Source organism: Lipomyces tetrasporus, assembly GCF_029532465.1.
Source record: "Lipomyces tetrasporus strain NRRL Y-64009 chromosome Unknown POJ06scaffold_4, whole genome shotgun sequence".
Classification (NCBI taxonomy): Eukaryota; Fungi; Ascomycota; class Lipomycetes; order Lipomycetales; family Lipomycetaceae; genus Lipomyces; species Lipomyces tetrasporus.
The window spans coordinates 889,558-911,080 of NW_026611599.1; the positions used below are offsets into that span (position 1 = coordinate 889,558).

General features: G+C 45.9%; 12 protein-coding genes across 12 annotated transcripts; 7 read left to right on the forward strand and 5 right to left on the reverse strand.

Annotated features, from left to right (window-relative positions):
* Positions 1 to 1,023: 1,023 nt before the first annotated feature.
* POJ06DRAFT_90552 (uncharacterized protein) lies at positions 1,024 to 1,590 on the forward strand. The gene has a single exon (XM_056191740.1). The coding sequence runs from the start codon at positions 1,161 to 1,163 to the stop codon at positions 1,482 to 1,484; it is 324 nt and encodes a 107-aa protein (XP_056044639.1). The 5' UTR covers positions 1,024 to 1,160; the 3' UTR covers positions 1,485 to 1,590.
* An 856-nt stretch (positions 1,591 to 2,446) lies between these two features.
* Positions 2,447 to 3,884, forward strand: POJ06DRAFT_90623 (SWIB/MDM2 domain-containing protein). Its single transcript, XM_056191742.1, has 4 exons — positions 2,447 to 2,760; positions 2,835 to 2,930; positions 2,990 to 3,364; positions 3,424 to 3,884. The coding sequence occupies exons 1-4, from the start codon at positions 2,704 to 2,706 to the stop codon at positions 3,697 to 3,699; spliced, it is 804 nt and encodes a 267-aa protein (XP_056044640.1). The 5' UTR covers positions 2,447 to 2,703; the 3' UTR covers positions 3,700 to 3,884.
* A 106-nt stretch (positions 3,885 to 3,990) lies between these two features.
* On the forward strand, positions 3,991 to 5,242 carry POJ06DRAFT_90659 (uncharacterized protein). The gene is made up of 4 exons (XM_056191743.1): positions 3,991 to 4,030; positions 4,101 to 4,353; positions 4,435 to 4,562; positions 4,619 to 5,242. The coding sequence occupies exons 1-4, from the start codon at positions 4,028 to 4,030 to the stop codon at positions 5,081 to 5,083; spliced, it is 849 nt and encodes a 282-aa protein (XP_056044641.1). The 5' UTR covers positions 3,991 to 4,027; the 3' UTR covers positions 5,084 to 5,242.
* Positions 5,243 to 5,334: 92 nt separating this feature from the next.
* On the reverse strand, positions 5,335 to 6,333 carry POJ06DRAFT_267358 (ribosomal protein L10-domain-containing protein; the record flags this gene model as incomplete). The annotated part of the gene is made up of 5 exons (XM_056189234.1): positions 5,335 to 5,793; positions 5,860 to 5,950; positions 6,000 to 6,073; positions 6,133 to 6,221; positions 6,306 to 6,333. 5 exons carry the CDS (start codon positions 6,331 to 6,333, stop codon positions 5,335 to 5,337), a joined length of 741 nt encoding a protein of 246 aa, XP_056044642.1.
* Positions 6,334 to 6,514: 181 nt separating this feature from the next.
* On the forward strand, positions 6,515 to 8,288 carry POJ06DRAFT_90701 (uncharacterized protein). Its single transcript, XM_056191745.1, has 4 exons — positions 6,515 to 6,790; positions 6,842 to 7,132; positions 7,182 to 7,312; positions 7,366 to 8,288. Exons 1-4 carry the CDS (start codon positions 6,694 to 6,696, stop codon positions 8,080 to 8,082), a joined length of 1,236 nt encoding a protein of 411 aa, XP_056044643.1. The 5' UTR covers positions 6,515 to 6,693; the 3' UTR covers positions 8,083 to 8,288.
* A 923-nt stretch (positions 8,289 to 9,211) lies between these two features.
* POJ06DRAFT_195089 (cation efflux family-domain-containing protein) lies at positions 9,212 to 10,817 on the forward strand (the record flags this gene model as incomplete). Its single annotated transcript, XM_056184982.1, has 5 exons — positions 9,212 to 9,442; positions 9,512 to 9,622; positions 9,677 to 10,151; positions 10,200 to 10,456; positions 10,509 to 10,817. The coding sequence occupies 5 exons, from the start codon at positions 9,212 to 9,214 to the stop codon at positions 10,815 to 10,817; spliced, it is 1,383 nt and encodes a 460-aa protein (XP_056044644.1).
* A 383-nt stretch (positions 10,818 to 11,200) lies between these two features.
* Positions 11,201 to 12,593, forward strand: POJ06DRAFT_90691 (uncharacterized protein). Its single transcript, XM_056191744.1, has 3 exons — positions 11,201 to 11,952; positions 12,013 to 12,261; positions 12,318 to 12,593. Exons 1-3 carry the CDS (start codon positions 11,595 to 11,597, stop codon positions 12,506 to 12,508), a joined length of 798 nt encoding a protein of 265 aa, XP_056044645.1. The 5' UTR covers positions 11,201 to 11,594; the 3' UTR covers positions 12,509 to 12,593.
* Positions 12,594 to 13,189: 596 nt separating this feature from the next.
* On the reverse strand, positions 13,190 to 14,481 carry POJ06DRAFT_250726 (eukaryotic rRNA processing protein EBP2-domain-containing protein). Its single transcript, XM_056187320.1, has 2 exons — positions 14,392 to 14,481; positions 13,190 to 14,344 (listed from the first exon to the last, which is right to left on the reverse strand). Exon 2 carries the CDS (start codon positions 14,299 to 14,301, stop codon positions 13,375 to 13,377), a length of 927 nt encoding a protein of 308 aa, XP_056044646.1. The 5' UTR covers positions 14,302 to 14,344; positions 14,392 to 14,481; the 3' UTR covers positions 13,190 to 13,374.
* A 129-nt stretch (positions 14,482 to 14,610) lies between these two features.
* Positions 14,611 to 15,870, forward strand: POJ06DRAFT_250728 (uncharacterized protein). Its single transcript, XM_056187321.1, has 2 exons — positions 14,611 to 15,250; positions 15,307 to 15,870. The coding sequence occupies exons 1-2, from the start codon at positions 14,708 to 14,710 to the stop codon at positions 15,544 to 15,546; spliced, it is 783 nt and encodes a 260-aa protein (XP_056044647.1). The 5' UTR covers positions 14,611 to 14,707; the 3' UTR covers positions 15,547 to 15,870.
* POJ06DRAFT_250731 (yeats family-domain-containing protein) lies at positions 15,871 to 17,630 on the reverse strand. The gene is made up of 7 exons (XM_056187322.1): positions 17,608 to 17,630; positions 17,391 to 17,502; positions 16,936 to 17,128; positions 16,716 to 16,867; positions 16,500 to 16,670; positions 16,328 to 16,448; positions 15,871 to 16,273 (listed from the first exon to the last, which is right to left on the reverse strand). Exons 2-7 carry the CDS (start codon positions 17,400 to 17,402, stop codon positions 16,185 to 16,187), a joined length of 738 nt encoding a protein of 245 aa, XP_056044648.1. The 5' UTR covers positions 17,403 to 17,502; positions 17,608 to 17,630; the 3' UTR covers positions 15,871 to 16,184.
* A 20-nt stretch (positions 17,631 to 17,650) lies between these two features.
* POJ06DRAFT_250735 (putative spi1-GTP-binding protein) lies at positions 17,651 to 18,947 on the reverse strand. Its single transcript, XM_056187323.1, has 5 exons — positions 18,597 to 18,947; positions 18,419 to 18,531; positions 18,208 to 18,365; positions 18,019 to 18,147; positions 17,651 to 17,962 (listed from the first exon to the last, which is right to left on the reverse strand). Exons 1-5 carry the CDS (start codon positions 18,792 to 18,794, stop codon positions 17,892 to 17,894), a joined length of 669 nt encoding a protein of 222 aa, XP_056044649.1. The 5' UTR covers positions 18,795 to 18,947; the 3' UTR covers positions 17,651 to 17,891.
* A 526-nt stretch (positions 18,948 to 19,473) lies between these two features.
* Positions 19,474 to 21,149, reverse strand: POJ06DRAFT_195676 (uncharacterized protein; the record flags this gene model as incomplete). The annotated part of the gene is made up of 2 exons (XM_056184998.1): positions 19,474 to 20,613; positions 20,658 to 21,149. 2 exons carry the CDS (start codon positions 21,147 to 21,149, stop codon positions 19,474 to 19,476), a joined length of 1,632 nt encoding a protein of 543 aa, XP_056044650.1.
* Between the last annotated feature and the right edge of the window lie 374 nt (positions 21,150 to 21,523).

Genomic DNA, 21,523 nt, shown 5'->3' on the forward strand with positions numbered 1-21,523 from the left:
AATAATTAGTTCCAACTTAACGAATGTACATGACCATTCCTGTTTGCACTAGTCCTGTTACCCTCCAGCAATCAGACCAGGCTTGACTGAACCTTTGAAACTTCTGTGCCGGCAGTGCCTTGGTTAGCGTGTCAGTGATCATCTGCTCCGTTGGCATATACTTGATCACTATTGTTTCACCGTTCGCCACTTTCTCCCGCAGGAAGAAGTACTTAATGTCAATATGTTTTGTACGAGTATGAAGTGCTGGATCTTTCGTCAGGCTCTACATGCCTGATTATCTTCATAAACGGTGGTCGACTGTGTCTGTCATGTCCGATTTCTTTCAGGAGCATTCAGAGCCACAACACTTCCTTCACCACCTCAGTTAGTGCAATACACTCAGCTTCGGTGGTTGACAGTGCGGTTGCAGCCTGTCGCTTTGACTTCGATGTCACAGCCCACCACTTAGGGTGTACAGGTAGCCACTGGTGGATCGTCTAGTATCTTTGTCCCCAGCCCAGTCCGCATCGCAATAACCTACTAATTCAAGCTTGCTGGTGTGCCTGTACTCAATTCCATGATCTATGGTGCCTTTTATATATCGAAGTACGTTCCTTGGTGCAGCAACATGTTGTTCTGCTGGGTTATTACAATATTGACTTAGTTTAGATACAGCAAATGCGATGTCTGGTAGGGTTGTAGCCATTGTATACATCAGGCTGCCAATGATCAGTCCAAATTCAGTTTTATTGCCAGGGTTATCATCGGGCAGCCTCTGAAGTTGCGTGTACTTATCTAACGGGAGTGATTTTGGCTTGCGTCTGCCATTCCGAATGTTGTGAGCAGAGTTCCAATATATCTTGACTGGCTCATCTTTAACGTTTTCTGTGAACGATATCGCGGTGATTTTTATCCCTAAGAAACACTCAAGGGGTCCCATGTCTGTTATATCAAACTGCTTCTGCGGCTGACATTTTAGCCTCTGTATTAACCATTTTTCTTTTCCGACTATGATAGGAAGAGATGTTTGCGGGATCCTGTGGACACATTCCACGCAAGCAGAAACTCTGCTCTTGGAGCGTTTGAAAGGACGTCCGATAGATTACGTATAAACAGTTGTTCAACAGGTCTAGCATTGACGAGAGCGCTCGAAGACGAAGGAGATTCGGTATTGCAAAATGCGCACTCGAAAATATGTATTGAACCAGCAATGCGGACATGCTCACACGAATAGACAGATGAAACCTCGCATAGTGGCATTGGTTGTCGTGAGCACTTTTAATATATCCAGCGTGGCAGTCCAGTCTACGTTTCCGAAAAGGATTCTTATGTTCGGTACGATGATATCTCTCATGCTTGTCGGTCGACCATACAATAACCCAGCTGTCATAGCGTTCTGCGTCTGCCTATATGCTCTCTGTGTGGGATGGTTGCTACCAAGCTGGGAAGAAATAGTTACGTATCTTTTGTTTAACGGTGGAGTACGGTCTGATCCATACTGAGATAATAGACCAATTTACATGAGTTGACCTCAATGAGGCTTAGACTTGGATACCCTTATTATTTGGGTCCAATATATTTGGGCGGATGAGTTTCTTAAGAGTTGAGCGGAACGAAGTTTCCTATGAACTCGTCCCTAGCTTTGTCCACTTACGGCGATCTTCCTTCTAAAGACACTTGGACCGACTGATAATACTTTACCGCCATCAAGATCCAAGGGTTGAATTCTTGACATAGCTGTTGCGTGCGCGCGATGGTCTATGATATGTTCCTTTCTCATGCGCTTGCGAAGATCAGCTGCAAACACGTAATTGTCTGGGGCAGCGCAAATTGCGTCCGAACTCCATATTTCAACATAAGCTTTGCCCCTGATTCACTGATTTCCGAAAATGGAACGCCAGATATTCTCGCGAAGCCCTAAAATTAGCGATCTGCTCATAATGATGAAGGCAACCAATGCACTCGGGACTGCTCAATCCGTTGACTTCGTCTCTCGTCAGCGACTAGTGAGGAATGACCGGCAACAGCATATGGCTCGATGTGTCTGTTATTCCAGTTTTCCATATGCGCACAACATAGTTTAATGTTATATTCATTATGTAGTTACACTAACTATATAAAGTCCAATTCAGGAAGGCGCATTCGCATAGTGCAAGCAGCTTTGGCAATACACGCAAATGTGTATGGCCTCGCGCAATCATTCTGAGTTGGCACTCTCTTTATTTTCAGTTAATTAAAATGCAGCCAACCTTTACACCTGGCTACACGGCATTTGTTGAACATTTCTTTACAATTGGTGGAAGTATACCAGTGCTAAGAGTTTAATTTTTAACCACACAACACTCGAAGCGGTGGAGTTATAATACTGTGATCGATAATTGCCGCCATGTGGAAAGGTCTGAAAATTGAGACTGCTAAGGCTACCTGACGTCAGGATCAAATAATATGGAGACAAATCGACGCCATGCACAGCCACGGTATTGTCAACCGAAGTTTGGCGGGGATTTGGTTGCTCCAGCCACACGTCGTGATTCAGCAACTGATTGTGTCCGTCCAGATCAAATAGACCCAGCGACAATTTAACTGTGTTACCAAATCCTGGAACCGTGAAGACTTTCTGATATTTGCAGTACTGTTATTGTGTATTTTGGGCTCCGAAGACTTCGTAGGTTAGGCGATGTGTATCTTGCCAGCCGGCCAGAACGTTCATGTACCATAAAGATGTCCGGGGACGAGCGGGAGCCATTCGATCCAACGCCTTATATTCCAACAATTGATGTACATGCTCCGGAGCTCGAATACATGGTGTGGCTAGGTTCAGAATTCAGAAATGGCTAACAAGATAGTAATAGGCCATATTACGAGTTTCCGATGTAGAGCGCATATCGGCTAAGAAAGTTCGAAATGCGCTGCAGGCGTTGTTTGAAATTGATCTTACACCTTATAAAGTAATTATTCTGAGTCTGACTGGTGCAGCTATTGGCAAGACATTCTAATTCACTTATAGCGAGAGGTAGATGGTGCTATCGTTGAGTGCTTTCATAATATCCAGGATGAGCTAGAGGCAGCCGCAATAAAAAAGGAGCAGCCGGAAAAGAAATATGGCAAGTCAGGCAGTGCCAGGAAATCGTCCGCGCCAGATACGAAACGCCCAACGTCGGATGCAGAGTATGCAGCTCAGTTACATCGGGAATTGAATTCTGTGAGGAGTGGTGGGCGTATGGCGTCCATCCAGCGCGGTGCTGCTGTCAAAAAGAAGAAGAGATCAAGTGATATGGATGCTGGTCCGACCAAGAAGAGACGCGAGGTTAATCGAAACAACCCGTTTAACGCGAAGATGTTATTGAGCCCACAGTTGGCAGATTTTCTGGGCGTGACAGAAGTAGGAAACTTTTCGTTTAAGAATGTCCTGATTGGTTGGATGCTAACACGTTATGTTAGTTGTCGCGTCCAGAGGCTGTGAAGAGTATATGGACGTACATAAAAGAGCACGACCTCCAGAACCCGGAGGACAAACGGGAAATTTTATGTGACGGTAAAATGCGACCGGTATTTGGAGACAAGGTGCACATGTTCACGATGAATAAAATTTTGGGGAATCATCTGTATAAGCGGGATGAAATTACAGGCGGCGAGGATATGACCAACAGCAATGAAGCGTCATCCGTAGAAGATGACCATGCTCAGAATATGGATGAATTATTTGGTGAAGCGTAGTGAGCATTCGATTGTTTAATGTCGTGATCGTGTCTACGCGAGTCCATTAGGCTTGGTTTTTATCAGTCTGAGCATCTATAATGTAGCATATTCTATCTGGTTTGTGCTCTGATCTTCTGTACAACTTGATCATTAACCAAGTATGTATACTATCATCACGTAATTTGACAGTTGCTCGCTATACTCTTCCGGTAATGGTCCGTTTGATGCCTTCGTGATTGATGGTCGCGAACAATTCGAATAGAGTTTGCCCGTCCATACACAAACCCTTCGTTCCACTCTTCTCATTCAACCCTCTTCAGTGCATAGCTGATAATTAGCATTCACAATGGTAAGCCGACATGAAATATGAGAGGATCAACATAAATATTTAGCATGATACTCACTGTTAATTTTGGCAGACGGACAAGTTGCCGCCCCCTCTGTTAGCGCTATTCGCACCACGTCCTCCGCTGCGATATTTACCACCAGCGGACACGGCCCCAGAAAATCGACAAACCGCGAGAATATCGGGAGTTGCCAAATATCTTGAATTAGTTAATGCTCCTGAATCATCATATGTGCCCACTGAGACCAGGGTCGAGGAAATCGAGCGACTGCGACGAGAGAAGAAAGATGCCCATGAAAATCGGTTAAGAGACGGATCGAAAGCTTGTATGTGACCCATCTTACTCGCACCGATGGATTTTAAACCCTGGAAATTTGCGGCAGGAGTATTGCTAATTGTGAGTGTAGGGGATCCTAATTCCGATGCACTGGTTAAGGGCGATCCATTCCAGACATTGTTTGTATCTCGATTGCCGTACGATGCCACGGAACAAGACCTGGATGATGAGTTTGGAAGATATGGGCAAATTGAGCGCGTAAATACGTTGAATTTTGTTCGCATTGAACGATTATCGAGCTAACCGACGCTTAGATACGAATTGTCAGAGACAAAAAATCCGGCAAGCCACGCGGCTATGCCTTTGTAGTTTTTGCGAGAGAGAAGGATATGCGAGCCGCATATAAAGAAATGAACGGCGTGCCGATAAAGGGACGAAAAGTCCTAGTTGACGTCGAGCGCGGAAGAACAGTCAAGTCTTGGAAACCACGAAGATTAGGAGGTGGTTTGGGCGGTAGACATTACACAAAGGCTGCATTGCTTCGACCTGTCGGCAAAGATCTAGCGCGTGAAAGAGAGCGTGAGAAGGATCAGTTCCGTGAAGGAGATCGCGAACGAGAGAGATTCGATAAAGACAGATACCGCGCCCGACATGGAGGCAGAGAATGGGACAGAGATCGCGAACGCGACCGAGCGCGTGAACGCGACCGCGACAGGGACCGCTACAGAGATCGTCATGATCGTGATCGCAACGGTGACCGATCACGGTTTAGACGATAATCTCCCAGCGCCAGTGAGCATGATGAGCTTACGACTGGATTAAAGGGTTACTCTTATGGCCAGCGTGGCTGGTCGAGTCTCAATATTAGGTCAGGGTCAGAACTCCGTAATCGAATGTGCCCGTGAGTATGAATGTTCAAAAGAATCGCTTGGCTTGGGCTTGTAACTGTTCACTTAGATTGTACAAAATGACAAAATGTATAATATAAACCTGCTAGTAAAACCCAATCCAATTCCAGTACTTTTGTTATTTATCCTACAATATCGGATCCATCAGCTATTTCCTCGTCACTGTGAGTTGTATCTAATTCATGAACGATGCCATCTCCCCAGTATGCAACCAATCGTACTCTAAACTCTGCGCAAGCAATACCGAAGAGCTTTAGTAGTCGAGTTTGCTTCGCATCCAACACGTCTCCTTCCTTGCAGACCTCAAAATCATTCTCGATCACGATCTTGCCATTCTTTAAGCTCGTCGGAACACCGAGCTGTACCCGCAAAGTGCTCTCCAATGAATGAGGCAACGGTATATCATCCTCAACTGGAATTTGACCTGCACGTGAGTATATTATTCCAGATGGAACTGTGAATGAAACGCTGGCGACTTGACCAGCTCTCGGGAAGTCTGATTTACCGAAATCTGAGAAATAGGTCTCGACAGTTTCTGGGTCTTCGCTGGTCAAAAGCAAACCTACGGCTCCTTTAACGTACTAATTCACAGTCGCTGTTAGTTCTCCAGGCTATGGTAATAGTAGCAGCCAACGTATAAGTCTTACTTTCGACAGCTTGCTCAAATTGTTTCGAGCCTCATCTTCTTGCGTTAGTCCCAGCGCTTTCGCCATAACCTTTGTTCGTCCGAACAGCAACCTATGTGCTCTTAGTATTCTGCGCCAGCTCGATGCAAGACACTTCATACCGACTACCATTCCAGTCTCGTCGCACATCCTTAAGAAAAGAATTTCGCATGTTGGTAATATCAAATACCCAGACCTAACAAAAGGTTAATTGGCTTCTACATGGTGCTACTCCAAGAGTTAAATAGTACTAACATATTTATATACTTCAAGGGCCTCTCTTATCTGATTAAATAGAAGTTCTTTGCCCTCCCTGCCCTTCTTCTGGGTCTTGGTCAATGTAACTATGTAGAAAGCGTCAGTCCCCAGATTCCCTTTCTGAGGGTTCTTCAACACGTATTCTTAAAATTTTTGGCCGCTGGACTTACCAAGCTTAGACCTTTTTGACTTCGGCATGTTATCATAAAATAAATCAGCTCCGGTGGATCAAAGCCTTTAAGAGCAAACCGCGGCGAAATTGATTTTGACTATCTCTCCTCAGCCTTTGGGAGTTCCAATTTTTCATCATTTTTTTCGCGGGACCCTATAGAATATGTGTGGCAGTGGTGGCAGTGCAGGCTTACTCCTGAACGTTAGAACGGGACAGCAACAAAGTGGATACGGCAATGTAGAACTACAAAACAGCTACAGCAGGGACTGCTCAATAATTAGGCACATTGGAATCATATTATAATGCCGTAGAAGCGACTTGGGCGTTAGCATACTAGTCTTGTACGGATTGACGAGATTGGTCGGACGCAAAGTTTGGACCTCGCAATGCACTCGTATCTAGAGCATATCCTCGAGAGCTTCTACGCGGCAACAAATTGGAACGCCGAGAACCAGTACTCTAATTTGACGGCTAGTTCTAGAGGTAACCTTTAGCTGCGACGATATAATGTGAAGTCGACTAATTGGTAATTAGAGTTATTGGATTTCTCCTTGCCGACTGGATTCATTCTCAACGTGTCAGCACTGTCCTCGCCAGCGTCAGCGTCGTCATATTCGGTCAAGAACCTCAGTGGTATCGTTGATGGAGCGATATCCTACTTCTATTGTGCCCCGAACAACTTGCTGTCGTCAAGTCGACTTTCTACGGATGACGTGGAATTGACAAAAGTCCTCTGTGGCTATAGGCCGGTTAAGCTACCGGAAGCTCCGGAAGACCCAAAGTACAGAGAGATTTGGCTCGGAGGAAAAAGAATTGATATCAAGAGTACGCATATGAGGCATTAGTAGTGGAAGGGGGTTTTAACGCATTCTAGATACGTTGCTGTACGGTAAACTGTATCTGCCTAATAATATCCTTGAGGCTATGTACATTCGACAGTTGTCGCCGACTGACCAAATAGTGATCTCTGCAGTTAGCGACTCCAGACTACGTAATGGTGGAACGGTAAGCTTATTGCTGACGGCTTGGAGGCAGTGCATGCTAACGAAATACGTTAGATGATGACTCAGATACAAAAGAATGCTGGAAAATGGTGCAGCGAGTTTATTTACAGTACCGACGAGGCCTTGCTGGGTCTACGAGGTCTCTACAACTTTGGGTTCGATTCAAAACTAAGCGAGTCATCTTCGCAATCATTGTTGAGCGCCGGTGGTGAGATATATTATGGAGTGTTCAATAAGGCGGCCGGCGTCTCAACAGGCTTGCGGTATGCAACATCTTCCGCGTATGTGAGCACTCCAATGACGATGACGGTGACTTTGAATCCGATAATGGGTCAGCTGTCGGCGACCTATGCTGTCAAGTCGACCACTAATACGACTTTCGCGAGCAGGCTCGATTTTAATGCGTTCTCATACGAAAGCGATTTGACACTTGGATGCGAGCTGTGGAAGCGATCGCCGTCGAATCCCACTGCTGTCAGTGAAGATTTGCTGAAACAGCCTCTACAATCTGAAGAATCCCTGTTGCCTTCTGAAGCTGTAGAAAAGGGCCAAAGTGAACGCTCAACGATAGAAAAAGATTCCAGAGAGGACACGAAAACATTTGTGGACGAGGCAGTATGGAAGGCTCGAGTGTCAACTAGTAGCCCCACCATCAAGCTGTTGTGGGAGGGCCGCGTCAAGGCATTCTTGTTCAGCTTGGGAGCAGAGATAGACGTGCGGCCTGGACAAGGAGTGAAAACATTTGGACTAGAACTACAGTATGCTTCATAGCGAAGCGAAGTATCCCTCCAATTATATGTTGTACATAATTCCACAAGAGAAGCAACGCTTCGTCCGTATCATTATTCGAGGGCGCTTGGTTTGATGTAGCCTCTAAGCCGGTTGAGTATAAGCTCACTACGCAAAATGGAAAGATTAAGTAATTGACCTCGATAGCCAGTAGCAAAGAACCTTCAGACGTATGATAACTATAATATCAAACAGTAGTGGTGTGACATATAGTGTAGTCAGTGCTTACATCAGCGACTAAAGTTTCAATTGGTTATGCCCATTTCTTTGACGATCGGCCCAACCGCAGCGGTGCTAGGTGCAGCCTGGTACCCTTCGTTGGCTGTCGCCAAACGGATAAGTTGACGACGATCCACCAACGGAAGGCGCCCAGATATTAGTTTAAACCACTGCAGTCTTTTCCACTAAGAAGTGAACGTGGCGTCTCTGTATTTTTGAATGCAACGCGGCACCCTGCACTATCACGCGACCTATTAGCTGGGAGTGTTGGGAGGATGTACGACTCGACGGTCAATTAGCCTCGAGTACCCCTGCAGCAGTTCTTCGAAACCCGGTCTGCATCGACGACTTCGGACTAATTCACGGTCGTTCAGCGGTCGAGGTCACGATAATGGAGTCATACTCACCTTCGCCAAGATCCAAAAGGCGTGAAAAACGTGTCTCCCTATATGACATCGCACCGGAGTTTCTACTGCCAAATCCGGTGTCGCTGGTGCCGAACCATAGCAACGACACCAATGCCTACTCGTCCACGACCCACCCTGCTCCAAACACCGCAGCTATGTCAATATCATCAACATCTGCAACAATGACAGCAACTATGCTCCCACCCCCTCCGCCTGCGAACGGTAACAGATTCGCGGATATCACGAACTACAACGGCAGATCGCGGTCACCGTCGCCGAGCAGGGGCCGATCGTCTTTCGTCTTTCCACCGCCACCTTCTATAGCAATTTCCTCATCACCGTACAAATCGAATATATACAGCTCGTCTCGCGAGTCGCTCGAGCAGACTGCGATTGACGAGAACAGCACAACGGTAACGGCATCAAGGGCACCGAGTCCAATACGGCACAGCGTGCGCCCCAAAGTGAACACTGCGGTGAATGGGATGCTGGGGGTCAACGCCCCTGCAAATACTTTAAACGCGTTTGATTTTGACGGTGTGACCCTAGACGATGGCGATGGCAGTAATACTGCAACTGAAAAAACGACGGAGCAGAATGGCCAACCGATGCCAGTTAACGTTACTCCCCCGAGGTCGACATCGCCTGTAAAAGTCCCTCGGAAGCCATTCAATTTCCAGTCTACCGTCGCGTCCAGATCTCCAGTGAATAAGCCTGTAAGTTTAAGCCTCGCGGGGCTATGGTTTGCGAACGCGCGAGATTTGCATTCTGACTAGTCGTTCTAGAATCAACGGCGAGGACACAAATACAAACACTCTTCCGTCTCTATGAATTTCTTCCTCGAGCCACCACCTAGGCCGCCACCAGTCGTTCCTGCCCATTTTCCGGTGCCCACGGTAGGAATATACGTTTCACTTCGCGTTTTATGGCGTCGGCTAACAATCTTATAGCACAAGGACGCAATTCAAAGTATGTCACGAGATCAGAAAATCCAACTAGGATGGTGTTCTCTGCATTTCTTAGTTGGACTTCAGCTGTGGTTTATTAGCTCTGAGTCTACGGTTTTGATGGCCCTATCCCATATCATATTTTACGATGCTTTCGCAGCTACACTGTCGGTATTAGTAGATGTCTTGTCTAATTTTGAAGTTTGGAAAAACAGCAGTATAAGGCACCCTTTCGGACTGCAGAGAGCGGAGATATTGGCTGGGTTTGCCAGCACGGTTGGCCTTCTGTTCATGGGGATTGACATAGGCTCACATTTATGCGAAAACTTTATGAAGCATGTTATTACTGAAAGCTCGCCGCATGACCACGAGTCAGAACGCTTCTATGCTCGGGGAACGCCAATTGTGGTCATTTTTTCAATAATGGCTACTGTTGTATCATCGATAGTTTTCAAAAATCATGAGCGAATAGGAACAGGTATGCAATTTGACTCATCTTTCGTCTCGTTAGCTGATCCTTGGACAGCTGTCCAATTTTCGTACATTCGGAAACTAAAGTACGGACTGAATAACCCTCTTTATCTCACCACCCTCAGCTCTTGCCTTGTAATACTGTCTTTGCCACTTTGGACATCAGAGCCATGGTATAGTACGATTGATAACGTGCTGGCGATAGTAATCGCATTCGCAATGTGCTTCGTCGGCTGGATGACAGCTATTACTTTGGGACGCATGTTGTTGATGGGATTCAGTGGAAGGTGCGCACAGATGATTTTGAACGAGGTAAGTTATTACTCCTTGGGAGACGACACGGACCTAGCTAACCCGAGGCTAGATTCAAGGCGATTCCGAAGTCAAATCAGTCGAGGACTCTCGGATGTGGCAAGTTCATTACGGATTATTCATAATTAACATCAAACTGCGGTTGCATGGGTCAACGGCTGACGAGACTCGTGTGCGTGCAAATGTAAATAGGATAATAGGCGACGTTCTGAAAGCGAACTTGGGCGCAGAGACCATGGCGAACTCGAAGTCCCCAGGATTCACGACAAGTGTGAATGGCAGCCCGACGGTCAATGCCGTGAAGTTCAGGGGAAAGACAGGCATACAGTGGGAGAGTACGATAGATATAGATCGGTCGTAAGCTTTCAGCACCCCAGAGACGGTTGAGCCTTGTTAATTCAAGCTGTGGGTTAATATCTAGAGTTCCTATCTATAGTCATTTCAGCGTTGCTCAGCGTTACGTTCTTGGATGGTATTATTTAAAATTGCATCTTGTTCATGCTTGTTTGGTTTGTATGGTATTTTCCTAGGTTCTTGTTTGCATTGTTCATATTACAGCATCCTCATCCTCGTACAGTACTGCCATGGTAGCATTGAAAAACATTATCCACCATATCGTAGGCGGCGTGCGGACATATGCCTCCTTGCGTGTAATATAGACACAGAGGACGCTATGCGACGCCTTCTCAACAAGGTAAGGAAGTGCCAAGAGGTTATTTATTGACGCAATGACGCTAACCTAAACCAGATTCTTACTACAGAACCCTTCGTCTACTGCCACTAACCAAATCAGATTCGAGTTGTGACGAACTGAGGTCGTCTTTCTACACCTGCCAGCACGTGCTGTTGAGGCTTGTCCTTTGCCAGCATGTGCTAGAAGATGGCATGGGATCTCGGCTTTGTCAAAACGTTGGGTCTGGTGCCGTCTAGTTCAAGGGCCTATGACCTCATCGCCCGCCCGCGGCCATGACTCCACGGAGCATCAGTCGGGGCTTCTCGGCTAGCAGCCGGATGTTCGACGCCGTTAGCAGTCAGACATGCGCATTGACATGTTCTGTTTGCACTCGCAGCGCACTCAAGCAAAACTTACGCAGAGTGGCATCATAATTGGAAGAAGCGCTCACTGCGAACAGCAGCAATGGATGCGCAAGGTCGCAAAGTCATAGTGTGGACTGGTACGACATCAGGACTGAACTTTCTCGCTGTCGAACAACTATTGGTCAAATCTGCTCATAGTCACGGTACATTTGGTGGTCATTTTCATGGAAAACTTGCTACAGAACAGATTGAGAAGTTTAGAAGGCGCAGCGTCGAGAGTCGGGATCGGACAGCGTCAGTGTCATCGAAATCATCTACTGGATCATCCTCAACGACGGAAACGCCAAGGCTGCATCTCATATTAGCACTTCGTGATCCATCAAGCGAACACGCAGTTGATGCTTTACAGAGATTTGGGCAGCTTGCTGAACAAAGCGGATCGCTGGTAGAAGGAATCGGTATGTTTTCGTCCACAACTTTCCAATGTGCGAATGGGCATGAGCTAACTACAAATGTAGGTTGCGATCTTTCGTCGTTTAGAGCAACTCGCAACTTTGCCAGCGAAGTCCTGGGAAAGAATTTAGATATCTCCACTGTTGTCCTCGGCGCTGGAATATCATGCTGGGGCCCGCCCTCATTCACGGAAGAAAAGTGTGAGATGGGGATGACTGTGAACCACCTGTCCCAGTGGCTACTGGTTGCCCTCCTGAGTCCTCGTATCAAAGACCGCGTGGTATTTGTTGGTAGCAGTCTTTACAAGAATGCAGGTGTGTATTTGAGGAGCTGCTGAGATTGGAAGGATAATGTTGATGAGTTCCGATAGATTTGAGCGGTGTGATGTTCCGGACCAAGAAGGGTAAATCGATCGGTCCCATTCCCAAGCCTATCTCATATGCGGCGACCAAAGCTGTCCAAGCTTTGTGCCTTAGTGAATGGAGTAAATTTTTCCAAGGTGCAAACGTGGATGTGATTATCTGCACGCCAGGTAAAGTTATTGGGACTATGCTGTTATAAGCTGTAATTGATCGTCTCCATAAATAGGATTTGTACCGTCTACAGATTTAAAGCGACATTCACCATTATACGTCCAGTTTCTGATGCATCACGTTGTCAGCAAACTGTGGTTTACAAGGACGCCGGAACAGGGTGCAAATGTAATCGCCCAGACCGTTGTTTCGTCTCTCTATGATGGAAGGACGAATATCTGCATTGATAAACATTTGAAGGAGTGCAGACTCGATTTCACACACGTGAGGACTGATAACACAGAATTCAATGGGTCTGTGAGGCCAAGTGCGACTCCGGGGATTAATTCGGCGTCTACCGATTTAACGACTGTAACTCCTCGTATACCAGCCAGTGAGAGCGAGGACATCGGCGATGCACTTCAACAGGCGAGCACAAGGGAAAGGGATAGCTTTGCGTACTGGAATTGGACTTGCATTCTCGTTAAGGAACGGGAGCTGATGGTGCGCGAGAATGAAGATTATGGACAATGGGATGACTATTCACTGTAGGATTAGCAAGCTAGAGATATTTGATATGTTTAGGAGTTACATGGTGTCGGGGTTTGTTGTTGTTTTCAAATCTATATCTTTTCCGTGTATTTCGATATTGCAAGCCATTGCGCAGCGTATCCATAGGGCGTTGTGACCGATTTAAAGCTTAATACAGATGACAATTAATATTGACCTAAGGTCATTCACATCTCCATTGGTACGATAAAAGTCGGCACGTAGTGTACTATAATGATCATGCACATGTACATGCAAAAAAATCACCATGGACAAATGCTAGTGCAATTATACACCCAACCCTTTACGAACAAATTCCCTGTAATTTGAACATTATCCACACTCCCGCTGCTTATTTATTTGCACCTATTTCCTCTTTTTATTCTTCTGCTTTGAACTGGATTTGCTAACAGAGGCTTTGTCAGCGCTATGGCGGCGTGCCAACTTTTCCATATGGCTGTCACTCTTGACCATCTCGGCAAAGTAATCTTCTGGACGCGAAAACGGAATCTTTTCTTTGAGCAGTGCGCTGCGTCCCTTAGTGGCCGCCGCCAATGCCTGATTATAGAACGCTAGCTCGCGTGTAAGGTCATTGTTGACATCTTCGACAGTTGTAGGCTCATCCGAAGTGACCGTCATATGATCGTTGAATGCAAAAGAGGACAATGGAACCGCGATAATTGAGAGCGATTGCTTCAAAGCCTTGACATTGTTGACTGTGAGCTTCTGGTGTGGAACTATATCAACGACCTCGCCGTCTTCCTCATCTGATCCGGAATCGGTAGGGAGGTCAGAGAGCGCAACGTCTTCTTCGTCTTCCTGTTCCATTTTTGCGTTTCCTGTGAGCGGCATCACGATGTTCTTTTTTGGAGTAGGTTCCCGTACCACAGCTTCCTCGTCGTCTGATTCTGAATCGCTTGACAGATCATCCTCAAGCTTGGACGTATCTAGAATCCGCGCTGTATATACTGTCGGGTCATCGACCTCCTCGTCGCCATCTTCCTCCTCTTCCTCACTATCAACGTCCTCATAGCCCCCGTCTTGCCCAGAATCTTCATCCTCGTTCTCACTTTCCACTATAACTTTAGCAGGAACCTTGTTTGGCTTCTTGTTGCTCTTCTTGGTGCCAGACTGGATAGTCATCTGAGGTTCTTGGACGTCCAATCTAGGTTTCTTACTCGCACTCTTCTGGACTTTTTCTTTCTTCAACCGCTTATGGTGCGACTTCAGTCTAATAGCCTCATAATCAACACCACGGTGGCGACTAAGTGCGGTCCTTAATTTGCTGACCATGATCAACGTTTGAGTCCGCTAACAATTAGATGACTCGGATCACCTAAATCACTTAGACACAGAGGTGAAAGCACAATTATCAGCACTTACCTCTAGCAATATAACCTACTTGTCAAATGGCCAAGCGTACTGGTAATACTGGCTGGTAGTGAGTCAATCAAGTTTGCGCTCGATGTCGCGGTTTTATAGGCCATCAGAAAATTTCGGTCGTAAAAATTTGGGAATAATCCTATGGTTTTGGGTTAGGGCTCAGTGCTTAAAGTTACTTTGAGCCGCACGATCTCTCGATTTTTTGGGGGATCCGCACGAGCTGAAGACTTCATGTGCTTCATTTTGATTAAATGATATATCATTGCTTTCTATTCCTTTACTAATCATAAAGTCTTGGACTTGTTTACTGAAGACGATGACGGAGAATACCGGTCCAAAAGGCGTGATATCTGATGCGCGGGTAGCTGCGGCACAGGCGAGCAATGACAGACTTCGAGCTAGGCGGGAGAGAACAGCTCAGGCGGTAGCTCATGCGCCAACTACTACAACTGTATTGGACGATGTAGCTGAGAAGAAGACAAGCTTGAAATTAGTGGAAGCAGGATTTAAAGCTGTTCCGTCGCAGGAGACGCTGGAGGAATATACAAGGACAATGAACGTGGTTCGAAATGAACGTCACGAGGCAGAAGTCGGAGAGGAAGACAGCGATTTGGACTCTGAATTGGATGAACTGATAGATCTAGACATGAATGGAGAGCGGAAACGGGAGGATATGTCGGTTCTACTGAAATGGAGAGAGGATCGACTGCGAGAGTTAAAGGCTAACGCGACCGTACCTTCGTCGCACGCCCAATCCCATTCATTTGGAAAGCTGATAGATGCTGATTCTGACGGTTATTTGGAGGCTCTTGAGTCTGGAGATCGCAATCAAGTAGTGATCGTCCTTCTATATGATGAGGTTAGTCTGAAACTGCGGCTGCTGGCCGTCGCGTCTGCTAATTCTGCCCTCGGCAGTCTCAAGAAAGCAAGATGATTTCCGCGTTGCTCTCCCAGATTGCTCAACAGTATATCACCATTAGCTTCGTTCAGATGCATTACTCGGAGACGGAAATGGATAAAGTTGGAATACCTGCCATATTGGCATATACGGACCACGGGGATCGGATTGTCGCGAATATCGCACGAGTTGTCGACGAGCTACCCCCTACTTCACGATTGGAAGTTGCAAATCTAGAAAGCGTGTTAAAACGGTGAGATTGCGCAATAACAGCAAATATGCGATAATTCTGCAAAACAGTCGTGCTCTTGCCATAGGGTGTTTCTAATCGATATCTAGATATGGCGCACTGTGATGACAAGATTTTCGCAATCCCGGCACTAACACTACCTGAACATCCGATTGCGACGGCATTTGCGTTAGCAGATCTATAACAACACCAACCCGGGCCCGATTTCGGTTTTAGGTTGGAGCAGGGCTGTTGAAGAGAATGGAAGTTATTGCCAACATAATTGCCTGTATACCATTGAAGCTGCTAGTGGGGACGAAACGTTGAGTCACGTAATGTTTAATTCGGTAGATGCTCCAATTATATAGTACAAGCAGTATACAAGAACTAAACGACACTCATCAAAAACCATAAAAGCAAACCAATAAATCTTGCATAATTATACATGTGCCTACGCTATGCGAACAACTGCGACATCTTTAGCTCATGCTGGTGAGTGTCGCCCTAGTCCACCATCGTGCTAACATTGACCTATTTGGTCGTCAATACCACCTTATATCGCTAGTATCTAAATCCTAAGGAGGTTGGCAAGCACCAACAAACTGTAAAATAAATTCATCATAGTTTAGAAAGTCAATCTCGTCCACTCGATGTAGTGCGCACTTATTATATATCGGCTCTCTTTTTAACAAAATCCCACAGCATCTTTAGTAAGTTGTCGGGCAGTGTGAATAGATCCAAATGGAATTCTCCCTCTAATACGAATATTGTTAAGTCGAAGTCGATAATTAGACGAAAATAGCACTTACCTTCGACGTCGTTCTTGACATACATATCTGGCGTCCTGTTCTCCGTAACCATCTGCACAACTTGAAGAATATCGTCTTGGCCGAGCTTCTCCAGGCCTTCAGCCAGTCGCTCCACGTCAATCTAATTCACGTTAGCAAAATGTCAAGCCAATTCTCTTGTAACTATACATACCGATGCTTTCTCGTGCTTGCTCTTCTTCTTAGACGCATCCGTGCCTTCGTGCTTCCGCTTTTCTTTCTTAGGTTCATCAGCAGGAAGCGGACTACCAGCAGTCGCAGAATCTGGCAGCGGTCCAGACTCCGCAAGAAGCTTCGCCAAAAGCGGCCGGGAGGTCGGGAATGACTACGAGACCGTTAGATTCGCTCTGCACCAGATTGAAATACTTACCAATTTATGCTCAACATCATATTTAGGCTCCAAGAAATTCAAATCATGAACGATTGATTTTTCTCCTCCCTTGTCCACTACATGCATAACGATTGTCATATCGAATTCACCCCATCCTTGCTCCTCTAATTTGAATGGCGGTTTCTTGAGAGCTGTTGACAGAACCATAAGCGTCACAGGTCCAGCAAACCCAATTAAAGAATTCATAGACAGAACTTACTTCGATTAGGATTTTGGAAGGTCGGATGTAGCTTGTAAGTAACCTTGTCGAAAATACTGGCCGGTAGTTCTGCCCCTGATGGTCCGACCATTGTGATCTTGACTGACCACTTGCGCATCGGAAACCCTTCACTCACAGGAGCAAGATCCGTCAAAACCTCACTCGTTGTCGTTACTTTAATCGTCCGCACAACCTATAAAAACAAACTGTCAGATCCCGATGGCCAGATCCCGATGATGCTCGAAACAGGCAACCGAAAGGGTCGCAAGATCAGAAAATCCAATTGCGAATCATATTATCTCTTGCGGCCAATTTGATTAACACTCAACATGGTCTTGTGAGATATGTCAAATTTCCTTCCAGTGTCGCATCACACCATCGACGCGTCGTGACGACATGTCGAGTGCGACGGATGTCGAGATTCGAGAACATCAGATAAGAACCAGTTTACTTACGTCTTGTGTCATTGTGTACTAATTTAAACGTTTTCTGTTGTACGAGAAATTACTGGTTGGAGAAGGATAAGAATAAGCGCGGCGGCGGTCCGATACAAATCGCAGGTGGGTGCTAGCTTCACTGTTAACTTACAGCGCGCAATGCTCCCACGGCGATGGCCTCCCACGGCGATGGTGTAAACCCCCCTGCCTGTGGCTTTCCATTCTCTTTGCGTACCTGCAGATCACGGCGAATTTCGCTATGGGATGAATTTCGCTATGGGATAAACTTTGCGTTCGTCATTCGTTTAGTTATTAGGAAGATTGAAACGCAAGCGAATATATCCATTGCATTCCGTATACAAATTAAGTCAACCGTCGTATCCTTGATAAACAAACGATGTGGTACGCAAGGCGTGATTTTATACATTGCAATTCGACATCCCAACTCGAATTACATAAGTTCTCATTAAATTCAAACGCGATTCCTACGGCTGTAGCTTGCCAATGCAATTATCCTTCTTACTTCTTGACAAAGGCCGCTGCATTCAACTCCTGGGCCTCAGTGAACTTGTCCTTAAACATATTGGCATCTAAATGACGACGTTAGCAACATTTTCGAAATTAATGAAGACATCCAGCGACTCACTCTCAGAGTTGGCAAAGCGAATGGCCAGAGTCAAAGCCTCCGGCTCACCCTCACTGATGTCAACAGAGACATTGTAGACCCAGCTTCGATCGCTGCCGACATTAGGAGAGAGTTTTAATTCTGGCATGACTGTTGACGTCAGTAATATATTCATACAGGAATAAAGATTGGTAAACAGATGATGCGTACTGTAGTGATTTGCACAAGTTTTCAAGGTTTTGTCTCTCCGCATGACCAATCGAATTCTACCAGACCCCTTATGCTTCAAAAATCGGACATCACCGGTTCCTCGCTCCTTCCATTCGCCAGGCTCACTAGTTTTGTCGAATCGGAAAAGCTTGGCACGACTACAACGTAGTTAGACCAGATCAGTGGTAGGCGAGTCTTAAACGATACCCACATTTTGAAAGTGACCTCTTCTTCTTCTTCATTGGTCTTCACGTCAACCTTCTCGAGTCTAACTAAAGGCTCAAAATGAACATCGGGCGAAGCTGGAGCCTCGTCAGCATCTCCCTGTTAAAATTGTTAGTCAGAAAACTGGATCAACGTTTATCGACCGGTCTGAACAACGCACTTACATCCCCTCCTTCTTTGTCCTTGGATGACGACGCTGCAGCAGTGGCGGTCGAGATAGAGAATGATGAGCTGGCAGGCGAGCCACCGAACATGCTGAAGACGTTTGATGTAGGGAGTGTTGAAGTGGGCTTTGCCTCTTCGGTTGGCTTTGGCTCGACCGCGTTGACAGCCTCGTCGGTCTTTGTTTCTTGTGCAGACATCGATGTAGATAGTTCCAGGTAGAAATATAAAGAACGCTTTAATGTCCAGGTATATACGTCTATAATATATAATGTATTGCCGGGATCGAGAAGGATGAGATCGAGACGAGGTCAGAGAATGTTAGGAAAAATTTGGGACGAGCACGCGCAACTTGAGATTTAGGTTTACTGTTGGCCACGACCCATCAGTTCGCTGGCCCCCATACACAAACTGTTCATGAGCACTTTTGCACCACATGAACTGATACGAACAGAATGGTTTGCATCGGTCTAGCTGGCAGTAGCTGTAGGACAGGGATGCGTACAGTATGGTCGTTTTATAGTAATTCACTTCAAGAATGGCGATCTTACGACTCGCTTATGGTTTGGTTACTATATGTTTAACAGTCTGTATAATCCTTTGCATTTGCATGCAACAGACAGTGCTTATACCCTAGTTTACCGCGACAATACTATAGTCGACTCAATGAAAAGGACTATTGTGGACAAAACGAAACTTCAAAACTACCTAACAGAACGTCAAAACCATTCACAAACGAACGCAAATCCCGCATCACAGAACAACAGCAATTGTCATCAAAGACCAAATATAACAATCCTGCGCCGACCCTGTAACGCATACTTTGAACCGACCCCACCAAAGACTCTCAATTGCACGTAACGAGCTCACGACATCAATTCAGACTTGCATTGACTTTCTCAACGTCTTCATATATTTATCAAATACTTTCTTAGCGTTCTTGCTAGCGGTCGCGGTATTCTGGTAATGCTTATTCCTCGCGTCCTCTTCCACAGACTTGAAACCTTCGATAAATTTGTTATTTGCCTTCGCAATTACCTGGAACAACTTTCGGTGAGCATTAACCGCACTTGACACTGACGACTTGAAGTCGACATTTTTATACCGAACGTATTTCTCGTACACCTTAGAGTTTAGCCTCTTCAAATTTGCGGAAACGCTAACAGCTGTCGGTTCCATAGAATTTTTAGCATTCTTCCAGGAAGTGTACACGACGGCCAAAAGGGACGTGGTTCTTTCACCAGAATGGGTGGTGAGGTCACTCCACCACTGCGACAATTCGACAAAGCCCTGAGTTGAGAACTTCTTAGCCGCGTCGTACTTGGTTCTGACAAATAATGCGCCCTGATTCCCATTTTCAGTAATTAATATCAAGGACGCATTGTATCCCTTCAGCAGAGCAGGCCAAACAGCAATGTTAGAATACTCAGAATAATGATCCGAAATTCGGTCTCCAAGTTGTCTAAGCCCTTTTCCAGCACACTTGGAAGCACCTTTCGCAGCTGGCTTCACATAGTCCAAATAGAGCTCCTTAGATTGAGCCCAAATACGCACGCTCTTTGTTGCTGTCCAAGCTTTGAATAACTTCAACATACTATCGCGCTCAACGTCATAATCGTGGGCGTATTCTTGTCGGCCTAGATTCACGATATACCACTTTTTGAATGCCATCGAAGAAAGTGTAATATTTATATCGCCCCAAGCATCTCTTGGGTCGAGGGTAATCAGAGCCTCGTCCCCAAAGACCTTTAAGATTTCAGCGTTTGGAACGACTTCCCCACAAGCACGGGACACTGTATCGACATTGAAATCATGACTGACATAATGGGCAGAAGTCCAGAAGGAAGACTGTCGATGCAGCAGCGTGGGGGACTTTATAAGGATGCTGTTCTTGCTAATCACGTGAAATCGGAAGTCTGTCTGCTGAAGTTGCAATCCGTAAGGCACCGATGGACAGAATGTATGTAAACACAATGTGAGAGATGCAATCACAGCTCCAAGGATGAGCCTGTTCCAGACCTATACCCATTAGCATAGCAAACATAGCTGTACGAAGTTCATACCGTCTTTTCGTAAACGGAGCTCTTATTGGAGCAAACTGGTGTATTTTTCGCGACGCTATGATTGGATCCAACACGACAGACTGAACGAGAGGCAGATATCAAGGCGTTATAGATATCGTTATCGTCCATTTCGATTAAATCACTGGTAGATATTGCGATAGATGAGTCGCATGCTTCACTAAGTCTATTTAAGTGACGAGCCATAGAGGACCGTTCAGCAAGGAAATCGAAGTCACTGTGGACCAGCTGTTTTGCATCTGAAAGAACAAGGACCGGCACACTGACAACACTGGTAACTCGCCGCAGGTTGTCTAACATACGACTTGTTATCCCATGTGGACCGGAGGGATCGTACTCCACCACAATTAAGTCAGGGCAAGTACGCCGATTCAGTCGCGATCCGGCAACGCATTCACCATGGGCTGCGTACAGTTTCGACTTCTGGCCATCAAACAAAGTATCAATCGCAATATAGCGATTGCCTTGTTCCATGCTCACATATTCACAGCGACGTATAATAGGAACCCAACTTATAAAGCGAGGTACATAGCCTAGCCTTTCCAACCATGACCAAATCGAAGACGTGAGGGGAGAAATGAGAACGGATGGTGCACATTTATAGGAATTGATTAGCTTGGGCTGCACCTTTGCCAGCACTTCGCTGTCGTCTGTATTACTGAAGAAGATAACGTTCGGAATCCCAAGGATAAGCGCGGGCGAGATTAATTTGTACCTAAACGAGATCCAGTTCAAAAAGTCATTGACCCAGCACATGCAATATACTATCAGTGTTTGCAATCTAGATACATCGGTATCGTTAACCAAGATAGTCGGGCTTGAAACTGTGCACATGCTAGGTTCTGCAG